This window comes from Chelonia mydas, chromosome 16 (genome assembly GCF_015237465.2).
Source record: "Chelonia mydas isolate rCheMyd1 chromosome 16, rCheMyd1.pri.v2, whole genome shotgun sequence".
Taxonomy (NCBI): domain Eukaryota; kingdom Metazoa; phylum Chordata; order Testudines; family Cheloniidae; genus Chelonia; species Chelonia mydas.
In genome coordinates this window covers 22,766,540-22,780,472 of record NC_057857.1, presented here as the reverse complement: position 1 = coordinate 22,780,472, position 13,933 = coordinate 22,766,540, and the positions used below count along the sequence as shown (strand labels likewise).

General features: G+C 36.5%; 1 protein-coding gene across 1 annotated transcript in view; it reads left to right on the top strand.

The window, feature by feature from the left end:
• PSMB7 (proteasome 20S subunit beta 7) overlaps window positions 1-13,933 on the top strand; it is a 40,042-nt gene that overhangs the window by 8,424 nt on the left and 17,685 nt on the right. The window contains exon 6 of the mRNA XM_037879795.2: window positions 12,054-12,112. Coding sequence (XP_037735723.1) covers window positions 12,054-12,112 — 59 coding nt within the window. The remainder of the gene's footprint in view (window positions 1-12,053; window positions 12,113-13,933) is intronic.

The window sequence follows — 13,933 nt, the reverse complement described above, 5'->3', positions numbered from 1 at the left end:
TGCAACTCCTCAGTTTTGCTCACTAGCAAAAAGCATCACTGCAAACCATAAAAAGGAACTTGAGTGTATCATCTTCTAACTTTCAGACCTTCTTAAATAAAGTTGCTGAAGAAAATATAAATGTCTCCAGTGAGTATACTAGGAGGTCACTATGTTATCACAGAATACAGAATCTATATTCTGCTCTAACCTTTGTTCACTGACTTTGCTCAGAGGAGCTTGTCATTCTCTCTCTCAACCAGTGTTTGCACTTCATGTCTAAGCAAAGCTCTTCTGCAGTAACTGTTTGTTTGCCTTTGTCTGAACTAAAACTGAATAATATTTTAGGAAGAACCTGGAGGAATACTCAGAATTTGTTTTTTCACATTTAATATTGCTTATTTTGAGTAACCTCTTTCTCTGAAGAAAGATGCTTGAACAGTCAAGTAAAATGAAAACTTTCTGGGGTATCCAAATTTGAATTCTGTGATGCTTCAAAATCTAAAGACTTGTGAAAAATGCTGTCATCTATGGAATGTTCCAATTGAACCTGGGAACTTAGGGCATTCGCAGATATTGTGTTACACTCCACTGTTGTTCAAATAGTAGGAATTACAACAAATGACTATTTAATATTAGAGAAGCTAAAGCAAAATTCTTCATAATTCCATTATTCAGGAAAGTAATCTGATGGCAAGATTTGGGCTCTTCAGATGCTTAAGGGCAACCAAACTTTTGCCCAAAAAGGATTGTACCAGCCAGCTGGTAGTGACGTGAGCGCCATACATGACTTCCATAAAGTTAGACAGTGACTTCAAGCACTCATAGTTAATATGGAAGAGATGCCATTTTCGGCTGACAAGATTAAAATGGAGCATATTACACAGGAACCTGTTATCTCTGCTAGCCATGTTAAAGAGACACTGTCAATTTAAAATTCACACTTAAGCTAGGAAATTCTGTACCTGCTATTGTTACAGTACTTCAGACTGCTGCATTTGAAACAGATGTAGTTGCTAGTGCTTTATTTCCCCTGTATAGTCAGTTATCTTTATTTCCCCATGTAACACGTGTGACTATTGAAGATATATTTGGACTTTGTTCTTTTAAAGGTGAGTTTGGGTGTGGGCTACTTGATAAAAGTTATGTATTTGCCCTCAGATGCACTCTGGCCACCTGGATTATATAATCAAATAATAGGTAATGCAAGCAAAGTGTATTCTGCCATGGTAGTAGAAAGTGATCCTCAATTACCATTTCTATAGTGAGGGCTCACCTATGGTCACTTTAAATTACTGTGATTACTTGATATCCCCACTCCAGTTACTGCGTCTTGGCTAATCAGGTAAATCATTTTAAAATGTGTTAGATGCATTCCTTGTAGGCAGTGTTCTCTTAATTCTCTATTAATTAACTCTTCTTTGTTAGGCAGACTTAGCCTCCAAGTTGTAAATGATTGCTTATCTCCAGCTCTTGGCTTGGTGACACTTTTTGCAGGAGGACTGGTAAAAATGTATCAGTGTGTGAACTTTCCAATTATCCTCTACAAGTTTTTAATACGACTAGAATTATTTTTAAAGAAATAGTTATCTGGAAACAAAGGTATTAGAGGTGTCAGAGTAGCAGCCATGTTAGATTGTATCTGCAAAAAGAAAAGGAGTACTTGTGGCACCTTAGAGACTGACTAACTTAGAGAAAACTACTGCATGCATCCAATGAAGTGAGCTGTAGCTCACGAAAGTTTATGCTCAAATAAATTTGTTAGTCTCTAGGGTGCCACAAGTACTCCTTTTCTTTTTAAGGTATTAGACAATCTGGAAATACTAATTTACAGAATAAACATTATGCCTCCTCAGGGAAGCTTTGGGATATCTATCCAAATCATCTAGATAAGATTTTATTTCTAGGTATATTGATCAATTTTTTAATTATTCAGACATGTCCAGAGGACCCCTGTGTTCAGAATCTTGTAGTATTTAACAAGCTCTGTGACTTGCAGGTGAGCCATAATGGCTGTAACCTTTGTAGTTTTGTTACGGGAAGGAAAATAGCATGGAAATATAGTTGAAGGTAAAGCCACAGAAATGTCAGTATCTCAGTATTTCACCCATTCTTTCTCTTAAGTGAGCATTTATAGGAGGAGTGTCAAACTCCTTCTTTGGAAAGCGCTGAATTCTATTTTGAATTATGATCTGTGGGATAAATTTAGAACTACTTAGGTCCCTGCACCCACACCAGACACCAAGTGATGTTAATAGGAGGTTTGCACAAAGTTCAAATATAGAAAATATGGCCTCTAGCCAGTAACTAAAAGTTGTCATCCTTATTATCTATCCGACTGCAATGTAAATAAGTAATGAAGTACAAATAATTTGTATTTCCGTACAGTGCCATGATTGGGCTTTATAGTTAATGGTCATCTGAAGTTAATGTGGCTGGGAATGTTGACATTGCTAGAGCCATTATTTCAGGCTGTCTGCAGATTCAGGAAGTCAACTTTGCATCGTTTGACTCTTGGCTGTATTTTGGAGGTTGAGGGCTTTTTCTTTTAGATGAAAGTGCAGATTCTGCAGAATCTGAATGTAATGTGCAGGCCACATAAACATATCAAGTGGGCTGGATCTGTCCTGCCAGCCAGGAGTTTGACACCCCGATTTACAATATTTAAATTTGTCCTCATCTCTAGTATGGTTACTGTCATTCTAAGAGTTTCAAATGGAGAAAGTTTGAACTGAAATTTAAATTAGGTTACTCATTGCCCTCTACACAGGCTTTTCAGACTCCTCAGATCAATCATATAAAATACTCTGTGGTATATTCTTCAAAGTTTTAAAGGGCTGTCTTCAGTAAGAACTTCCATCTAGCTAGAATATCTTAAAATCAGCTGCCACAACAACTATGTCTAGAAACAGGATGACTTTTTTGTTGCTGCTGACTCAGACCCCAATGGCCAAAGATTCTGCTTCTCTAAAACACTGACAATCAAAGCAATGGATCACTGATGTTTCCCTGGAGGTCTGGGATGGTACCTCTGTCCAGGATGAGGTGTTATAACACTTTAGGATATCTGCCCCAACCTGTGCCTCTCCCTCCACCAGCTAATATGCGTCCATCAGTTTCTCAATTATAATTTGCCCATTCTGCAGAATGCCACATCAGTGAATAGATGGGCTGAAAAAATGGATGTTTACTAGGGATTGTGGTTAATTGAGCTCCTATTTACCAATCCATTTGACCCTCATGCCATCCTCTTTCCTCTCCCGAGCCCCCCCATGCTATTGCCTACTGAATTGGCAGGAATAATAGGGCTATTTTTATTGGCATCGTAGCATTCTACTTAATTTGTTAGAACTGAAGAACACAGGTAGAAGAATGTCTTTTATTGACTGGATTATAAAAACATTTCTGGTGTCTGCAGAGTGTCTTTGAGAAGAATTTGGAGACAAAATGTGATCATGAGAACACTACGATTCATCGTTACTTTTGTGTAATTTTAATTTTTTTTCTTCCATGTGAGTGAAAACTAGATACATTCTAAACTTCTTTATATAAGCTGATTTTAGACAACTTACAAAAGCTTTCCTTCTGATGCCTCTCACAAACATTACTGAGAATGGGTTTCTCATTAGTGCTTGAGAGAGAGAGAGAGATGAATATATATATACACACACACACATCCATTTACAAGGTAATTGCTTGAAAGACTATGGCCTTTAAGAATTGATTTAATATATTAAACAGAGATAATGCATTTTAAAAAAAACTAACATCTAACGCATCCCTATTTATAACACAGATCCTTTAGCAATTAGGGTTTTAAATGCCTTTTAGGTTGTTAAAGTAAAACACCGTAAATTAACAGGATTGTGCAGTTTGTAATGTGAATTCTGATTAATTTACAGATATTCTGCTAAGATGGTGTTACACCAATAGATGGTGCCATTACCTTAGAAACTGATAAATTGTTTACTTAGCATATAAAATTAATGAAACAGTTGTATTATATGTGATGTCATGATCTACTCTAGCTCTTGATAGAATTAAAATATAATTATTAATTTGGTTTTATATTTTATAATGTGCTCTAAAACCAATACATTATCAAATATAAAACCATAAATTACTTCATAATGCGAATAGGTAGTGATTGATTAGTGAACTAGTGGTGTAGGAGTACAATCTGCTTTTATCGATATGGTTTCTTTTGGAACTTTTGCTTTAAAAAGCATTAAAGTCTGATAGTTCTCTACGCAGGTTACAGATTTTGACTAAAGAAAATCAACTAGCAGGAGCAGTTCATATAAGATATACATACAATTCTAGCCATTTCATTTCTCTTTTGCTTAAACTTGTTTCATTTTCTGATGTACCAGTTCTGTGGTTTATTTAAAAGCATAAGCAAAAAGTAATCTCCAGTTTACCAAAGAACATCCTGTATGCTGCCATACTCAGCACCAAATGTACTGTTTCTACCCCCTGTCTAGTCCACACTGTGCAGACAGGTTCCATGCTTAATTAAAATAAATTTGGTTAAAGCTTGTATAGTAGTAACGTTTAAATAACATCTAAAGATTGTGGTGCTGTTGTGATGTGCAGAAAGAAGTGGTGGTGGGTTACGAGGTTCTTGGCAGGAAGTGGTAGATTTGACTGGTTTGGGGTGGGCTGCCTTTAAGAAGGAGAGAGAGAGAAAGTCAAGAGTAGTGGTAATTATATGGCTGATGGGTGCGAAGCTGGGGATAACGGGCTGGAACTTTGAAACCTCATTACAGACCAAAGACGGTTATCAGTATTTGAAAAATGGCACAGTATGAATCTGTCTTCATACGCTGTGTGTTTGAAACCAAGTTTATGCTGCTTCATCTGGTTGCTCAGTACCTGGAACAGGTACACACATTGTATGGTTTACAAATAGGTTCCATTTTATAGGGGTTGGTTCACTGAGTCAGACGTGCATAGTATTTGTAATGGAGATGGCTATACCCTTCTCTTTACAGATGCATCTGGAACTTAAGGGTTTTTGTTGTTGTTGTTTGTTTAACTCCTAATTTAAAAAAAAATACGTACGTTGTCACACTTAACTCCAAAGAATGTTTTCAAATGACAAATTAGTACAAATTAACTGGTAAATTTTTTTGGTCACCATGGATAGTTTTATATAAGGGCAAAATGGATTTTTCTGTAGTGAGTAGTAAAAGTACTTTTGTGGATGAATACAGAGTGTCTTCCTTTGCAAAGGGTTTAAAAGAAACTCAGTGCTTACTCAGGAGTGAAAGCATTAAATTAAACTGTTTATGCTGACAAAGGACAAATTTGGATTTCAGCAAACGATGCAAGATTGTCTGATTGCTTGTCTTGTCTAGGAAAGCTTCTAGTCAAGACTTATAATGAAATACATGCATAAAATTAAACTGCTTGAAGTCTGTAGTTCAGCTTTCGGCAGCAGTAAGATGTATTCCAGTGGTCTCTAGTGGCTGAACCTAGTCCCTTGGTACCAACATTGTTTTATATTCATAAATCAGCTCTTCATGCATTGGCAATGTCGGCCTGCGGAGCAAGCAGTACCACCGAGAGACTAGGCCACTGAGCCAGGAACCAGATTGAAAAATGATCCCAATCGATGGGGCTGTGGAGAGCAAGGAATTTTTACCTAGAATGAGCAGCAAATTGAATAACAATGAGTGTGTGTGAATAAGTGCCCTGTCAGCGAGCCCTGACACTGATGGATTAGAAAGTGCTAAATGTTACTCTCTCAACGCTGAATACCTCCTCCAGAATGGCAGGCTGAGGTAGCAAACAGGTCCTTGGGTGCTGAAAATGGACTGCTGTTAAGCAGTAGGAAGTTCTCTGCAGTGAAAGTTCTGCTAAAAAAGATCCAGTTAAGCTGATTTTAAAAAGCCATTGCAATTAATTATGAAACTGAAGGGGTGGGGAATAACTTACAACATCTGGATTTTTTATAGTGCAAATACTAAAATTTTAAAATGGAAGTTAACTGCTAAGATAATTTGAAAACTCCTAGGTTATGTAAAGGACAAAGTGTGATTCTAACATAAAATTCCATTACAACAGTCCATTGTTGTTGTTGTTTCTTAACCTTGTGGCAGATTCTAATGGAATGCCAGATTCCATAAAGCAGTTTTAAAAATTAATCAGTTTTGAGATCAGAAATGCTAGGTCACATGTCCAGATTAATTACCAGATTTTTATTACAGATTTTAACCTCTCAAATCTTAGTTTAAAATTTTATTTGTATGTTTCAACATGGCTAGCAATTTACAGTGTTACTTGTTTAACTGTTAGGTTAATTACTAATTCTTTAAGAAGCGTCTTCCTAAAATGATGCTTACGGAAAACATGTGCAAGGTTAACTGTTTTAGGGCTGGCAGATCATTGGAAGTGCTATACTATTGTATTTTTTTTATGTTTACTGAGTTTTTACAGTTCTTAAATTGATCATTCATAGAAATAAAAACTTGTTTAATATGATGAAGCTTTCTGACTGAAGCTGTGCTTCTGATGTCTACGTATCTGGAAGTGTGTGTGACTTTTAAAATGGATCAGACAATGCACTTTTGAAAAACTTGTTCTTCATTATAAGATTGTTTTATGAATTAAGCATGGTAATTATGCAGCTTTCAAATAACTTTTAAGAAGAGGTGTTTGTGTCTGTGTGGATCTGAGGAAAGAGATGCTGTTAAACATACCTAAAGCAAATATGTAATATGATTACGTTGAATATGAGATTAGTTAGAGATTAAATAAATAATTCATTGAATTACCAAGTATGACAGTGCTTTATTAATCCTTTCAGTGGCTTTGAGACATTAATTATTTATTAATTGAACAGCTATGCTTTTGATAATCAGTGAGGTTGAATCTCAACTGCTGGTATTTTATATTGGATGCTATCTATATAAAGTCAGAGCACGTTTCCAGATGAATTTCACATATCCAAGTTGCTGTTACATTTGGCAAACATAACTGTTGCAGGTTTTCCTTTTGTGCCATTGTGCTAAGTGTGCATTTAGAAATTTGCCCTTATTCCTTTTAGTTTTTATGGCCAGATTTTCACAAGAAGTTGTGTCCAATATCTCCTGTGATGGGGCATTCCACTCACCGCATGGATGGCGCTGCCTCCTGGCTATTCTGGGGATTAGCTCTGCAAGGCTGATGCCCCTTCCTGCGGTTGCACACCATTACTCCATCTCTTTCTTCTGGTCTGCAGCCCCTATCACGCTTCACAAGCTGCTGCTGCCTCTTCATGACTCAGCCTTATGTCCGGGTCACTGTACGTTTTCCCTTCCAGGGTATAGTCCTTCAAAGTCTCTGGCACTTACACAGTGACCCAGACAGTCTTCCCGTTGACTGCCCCACCGGTGCCATTTCCCCAGTGCTGGGTAGGGGAACCTGGGCCCACTTCTACTCTTGGTTCCAGCCCAGGGGCCCTAGAACATGCCGTGAATGTCTGTTCGGTCCCCAACCTGGCTGCTTCCCTCACCAGCATGCCTCCCTGTGGGGTTTGCCAGCCTCTCTACTCCCTCTTCCCAGGGAGCAACCATGGGCTACTCGTCTCTATAGCCTCTAAGCATATCTTCCTTCTCCTAGAGAGTGACTGGAGAGTACTTCCCTGACTTTATAGAAACCCCACCTGTTCCCACACAGGTGAGCTTCCCCTAATTAGGGCTCTCTTCTCAGCCATCAGCCTAATAGGTTAATTGGCCTAACCTAACCTAATAGGTTAATTAACCCCTTCTGGGCAAGTGTGAGGTGGACATCCCATCGCAGCTCCCATTTGAGCACCTGGTTGAAGTAGGCAGTCTTTTAAAAGTACTCCACTCCCAGCAGCTTACAACTTTTCCCAGTGACAGTTCCTGGGTGTTGAAAATTTTTGAAAAATCTGTCTCCAATTCTTTAAAGACAGCGGTTTTATTGGAGGGAAAATGAGTGGTGTTTTCCTTTACACCCCTGGCGTGTCCTCTTCCGATGCCAAAGTGAAATGCCACTTACCAGTAGATTGTTCTGATGTTTATAATATGATTGCCTAATAATTTCATACTTTAATCAGTGGTTAACCTAGTTTATAGATAAGATTAATAGTCTGTATCATTAACATAACACTGAGCTGAATAGGTGCCATTCCCATCTCTGTTAGAGCTATTGTTTAAGGGTACTTGCAGAGATCACTATACCAGTTACATTTGTTTCACATTTGAAGATTATTTTTCAACTATGAGGGCTAGAAACTCTTTTTAAAATTAAAGCTTAAAATCTCAAGCACAAGGGGCAGCCACCAGAGAAGCACACTGGTTCACTATGTTTCTGTGAACTGGCCCAATTTGACCCCTGCTTAAAGTTCTCATCAGAATTTCTAGTAATTTGCAGCGTTGTTGTAGCCCTGTTGCTTCCAGGACAAAGCGGGCGAGGTAATACCTTTTATTTTGTCAGAAATTGGTCCACTAATGATATTACTTCTCCTACCTCGTCCCATTTCTAATAATTGTATTTCTTTCCCTAACTAATAGACAGCAATGGATTATATTTTGCAGTGTTAGGATTTTTACATCTCTTCAAGCATTAGCATTGGAAAATGTTGAACTTCTTTCTGCATGCTTGTTAGAAATTAATGTTTGGTGGATATAGAAGACATAAATAAGAGAACAGTTTTGGTTCCCACATACACATAGGCTACCCGCAGTCCCTTAGGACGTTGGTTTATCTGTGCTTTCAGTGGGCATTGCAATGAGAAAAATTGGATGTCCTGGATGTTGGATGTGAAAATTGGATGTTTCACTTAGTTCCATGGATTTTTATTGGCTGCTTGCCAGTCATAATATATAATTTTCCCAAGGCATCCAGAATACCTGGAACATTGTGAATTTGTCTGGATCATACGGTTGACGGCCACTGGGAAGCTGGTGTGCGATGGGGAAGTTCTACAGCAGTACTTGGAAGCAACTGTCCAGAGCTGGCGTTCTGCCAGGTCTGCAGCCAGCCAAACATCTCGTGTAATGGCTGAATCCATCATTTTGTACACAAGAATTTAAGCCGTTTTTGCTAAACTGTTTCAATTGGTACATTTTTTTAGTGTGAATGAATCAAGCTCACTCTACAAAGTACCTCACGTCAGTGTAGTCAAGTAGTGGATTATTTGGATTATTAGAGGAATGCAGAATAATAAAATGTATTTACTTACTCTTCTGAAAATGCATCCGTAATCTTGGGTTGCAAGTATAAGCATAAAAATACAATTTATAAATTTCAGATATTACCCAAAGTCCCTGTTGAGCTCCATCGTTCAAAAATCCATATGTCCTCAGAAGACTTGAACTCTGTTCTTGTATAGAACGTTGGGCTGTTCAGTAAGCCTCCTATTAGGGCACTTTTCTTTAAATGTGAGGCAGTAAAACTGTACTGTAAATATAAAACAAATACTCAGGATTTACTTACTCAAGACGTACACTTCAGAATGTGTAGAGAACCATTGCACTCCTGCTCCAAGCTCTGCTTTCTATTTTTACTAGTTTTGTGAGCGCCATCATGGACTTCCATTGTTTGTGGATGTATGTAGGTTAACTAATGTAAAAATACAGGTCTCAGAATTTAGCAGCCTTTCAGCACCTCTTTGAAAGCTTCCTTATATGTGGGATAAACTAAATTCATTTTTTAATTTGAATTTCAAATCTAATACTTATTTGTTATCTTGACCAGTATAAATAATAAGGGGCAACTCTAAGGAGCATTTAAATCGTGCATTGTTTTTATTATGTTACGTAACTTTTTTTAAACTCTAGAGACTTTCCTTTCTTTAAAAGTTTGCTTTGTTCTTGTTCTGGGATTCTGAACCTTTTGGGCTTAAAACTCACTTAGGATTTTGTCTTTGGGATCTCTTTTCCCCAAGCAACTGGTGGAGTGGAAGACAACATCTATTCCGTTTGTGCTTTCTTTGAGATTATTGCTTATAGGGAAAAACCATTCTAATTGAAAAGAGAACAACACAAGTGCTATGTAGAATAAGTGGATGGTTGGGAAAGCTATCTATCCTCTTCTCTAAGAGCATCCACTGGTGTACACAGGAAGTGTATGTGCAAAAGAAAGGTATATAAAATGGGGGAGTGTTAACAGAAGTTTTAGAAAATGAAGAAATATAAATTTTTCGCTTATGTGGTTATTACTTAAGAACAATAATCTTGTCTTTGAAATATTACTTTTACACTTATATTCTGGAAACTTTATATTTTGTGCAATCGTACTGTTAATCATGTGAAAGACACCTAGATCCTAGTATAAGCAGTTCTAACATACTGGTTTCTAGTATTTTCATCCTGCTTGCAGAGGGCCTTATCTGAATTAAGGAGGCACCTATAGTTTGGGGATCCATCTCCCATGTGGCTCTTTATCTCTCCAGTTAGAATTGCTTTTCCATATAATTTCACTTAGACTAGCTTTGTTTTTGCATCTTCATTTATACATAGGGTCCCATATCTATTCCAGAACACAATTTATTTTGCCCTTGGTTAGAGAACGAGTGAAATTTCTTTTGTTTGCTGTTTTGTCTGTTGACAACATCTGTTTATATGGTTCTCTTCTGCTGCCACTCCCTCAAATTCTTTTTGTTTCCAGTTGTAACTGTTAAAAAATGGAATCCACATATTGCTCCAAGGCCTAAATGAATAGTCATTGCTTGTAATACAAGTACACACTTGGAGCAGCCTGCTGCTTTTAGATGTGATATATTTGGTACTGTAAAGGTAATGATCCTCAACCACAGCAATATTCTGTAACAGGAATATCTGTCATATTCATTGGGATTACTGTGTTCATTGATTTGTGTCTGTAAATCTGCTGTTTCTACCCTTTAAATTTGATCTATAATTGGACCTCCTTAAATGGTTCAGATAAGGTAGTCTGTATTTCCTCAACAGTGTCACTGTCAGCTTCTCCTTTTTCATTATACATTCAGCAGACTGGATAAAATCAGCAGGATACCTCATTTGAAACTGTTTAATCGCTGTCTTTTTCTTTTGCTAAACCATTGAGCTGGTCAAGCGATGTACACAAATCATTTTAAATAGAAAATACGGCTTTCTTTGTGACCCAGCTAAACAGATAGTACTATGCAAAACACTTTAAAAAGTAATAAATGCCAAAAAAAATTTTAATTGGAGTAAAAAATTGTAGATAACTTTATTCGCTCTCCAAAAGTTGAGCGTCCTGAAATATTGTCAGGGCCATGTGCAGACAAGATGATGTCTTCCTAAGAATCCACTCTTTTCTGAACAAATCAAGTCTAAAATTTCAAATAGTGCTGAGCTGCTTTTTGTCCATGTGTAGGAAGTGCAGATTTATGTATAAAGCCTGCAATTACATTGCTTCAGGAAAAGAGGGATTCTGTTGTATCAGTACTCTTGTAGTGCAATCTTTGAATGGATCAGATATTAATGTGATATTAAATGCTTGGCTCCATATTTGCCATTTTGTCTATTTCCTGTTACTCTTCAAAGTACAAAGTAAAAATAATGGCTCAAAATAAATGCTGCATAATAAATTGTTTTAAAGTAGAAGTGGAAAATAACCTGGTGGCAGCAGCTATTGCCATTGCTGGTACTCTTGTCTCCATGTGTCAAAATGACTATCCCAGGGCAGCTCATTAAAACAATCTATTCTTTCTAAGTGTCTTCGTATTTAGTGTTACACCCTGCAACCTGGCAAGGCACAGGAGTGGGACAGGAAATATAAACTCTGGCATTCATTTAACTCACTTTCTATAACCTTGTTTTCATGCTTCGGCATTTTACTGTAAATAATTTACACTAATAAAAATCGGACCACACCAAGTCGGTATGGACTAGAGGTAAATTTGGGACTCAAGTAAGTGTCACCTGTCATGAGAACAGACATTTAAATGGCCTGTGGTAAAATAAGGGTCAGTATTTTAATGAACTTAAGTCAGGTTTGTGGTGTGTTGCCGTTTTATTGACACTCTTGTTTTCTTTTAAAAATACTCTATAGCAATTCAGCAGTTACTTTACAACTACATCAAAATTTAAATAATTGTCTTAACTTTATTATTGTAGGTTCTGGATCATTGGCAGCAATGGCAGTATTTGAAGATAAATACAAACCAGACATGGGGGTAAGGAATGTTTTGGATTTTTTTAATTTAGTATTTCTTCTTTCAGTAATTCTCAAAACACTGACATACATCGAATGGGTTTGATGCTAATATTGAATGTTGCTTTAGTTTAAAACAAAAAACGTAACCCTCCTGCTCCCAATGTCACTCTGTAGTATGCTGGCTCATTGCAGAGCTGTCAAAAAATTCAAATGGACACAGCCAACTTACAAATCCCAGTACTGCTGTTTGTAATTTCTTTAATTGGTTCTTACAAAAGCTTCTATGATTAATGTAGGTGAAAGATTGGAGGAGAAATAATTCTGTTTACAGGTTACTTTAGGTATATGAGAGTCCCTGTATAATCAGTTTCACTCTTTCCCCTGTATAGTCATTTCCTCATTCTCTCCCCTCCTTGTATATCTTTCACATTCTTTTAAAGAAAGGAAAATGTGATTATAAAACCACAAAAATTGGCAGAAGCCAGTACCTGAAACTACCTTTAACTCATTTTTGAAACTGACTAGATTTCAAGTTGGCTGTGGCCATTCAAATAACAACTGTACTCCAATCTTCAGGATCTACCTAAAAGATGTTATCAGAACATTTATAAGTTGCTTTGCTGATGGTCTATATCAAACTTGAATAATCTATAAATGCATGTTACTATGCAACCGTAATAATTTAAGAGTAAAAGCTGAAAGCAATGGTGCCATGATCAAGTTTTGGATACATGATGCGCCAGAATAAGATGGTTCATTCTCATTATATCTGTTTATGAACACATCCGTTGCATTATTTTTATTTATGTATAACTTTTCTTCACACCTATGTAGAATATAAGGTATACTAGGATTTTTAAAAACCAGTTATTGTTCAATAACTATTCACCTAAAAAGGGAAAAATCCACAGTTGTCTGCAGATACACTACTGATGAAAATAAAAGTAAAAGAATTAAGATGCTTCCTATGACTATATCTGGTAAAATGCCTCAGTAATGTCAGGGCCTCCTTTAAACCACATTAATCTCTTCAAACTTTCCTTGAATGCTTGCTGCTTCTAGTTGCAATTGATTAATAATTCCACGTGTTAAAGAAAAATAATGAGAATCGAATACAAAATTGAGAGTTTGAAGTAGATTAAAAATGACGCTAACACTTGGTTATTTTTCATAATTGTCATTGGAACATCAAAGATAGCTATAACATTACTTTAAGGTATTTAGTGTTTAACTGAATCACATAGTGGCAAAACGGAAAGTTGATAAACTACAATAAATGTCTTCAGATTTCACTAATCTGTGTTACATCTCTGCTATAGACCAATTTCTTAAATCTTTATGCAGTTGTATTCAGCAGTGTGATCCTATAACTCCACTGAATTCCTACCTGAAGTTATTTAAATTTGCAATTTTAAGTGTATTGGTTTATTCTGTTAAATTTTCTTATGGAGTAACTTCACGTGGATTAACAATTGATTAAAAATTAGTAGTGAGTGCTTTTCCAGTTGTTAAATTCGTTAAAAGATTACACAATGGGCAATAAATGGATCACTTTTCAAATTACTCCTAGAGAGACTCTTCCCAGAACGTTTCATATGAAGTAGTTATAGTTCTGTTAAAATGTTTTTTTAAGTTTTGATAACAAACAAGATCACAATTGCAAAGCTGCTGTTGCAGAGAGCACCTAATGAGACAGGACTTCGTTTAGCATGTAGAATGTATAAGCAATGTTGTCAGAATTTGGAATATTTTTAATTAGGTACTCAGACTCATTCCTTCATTTAAATAGCATGAAGGTTGTGCAACTAACAGAAAAATCCATTAAATATAAAGTAAAGGT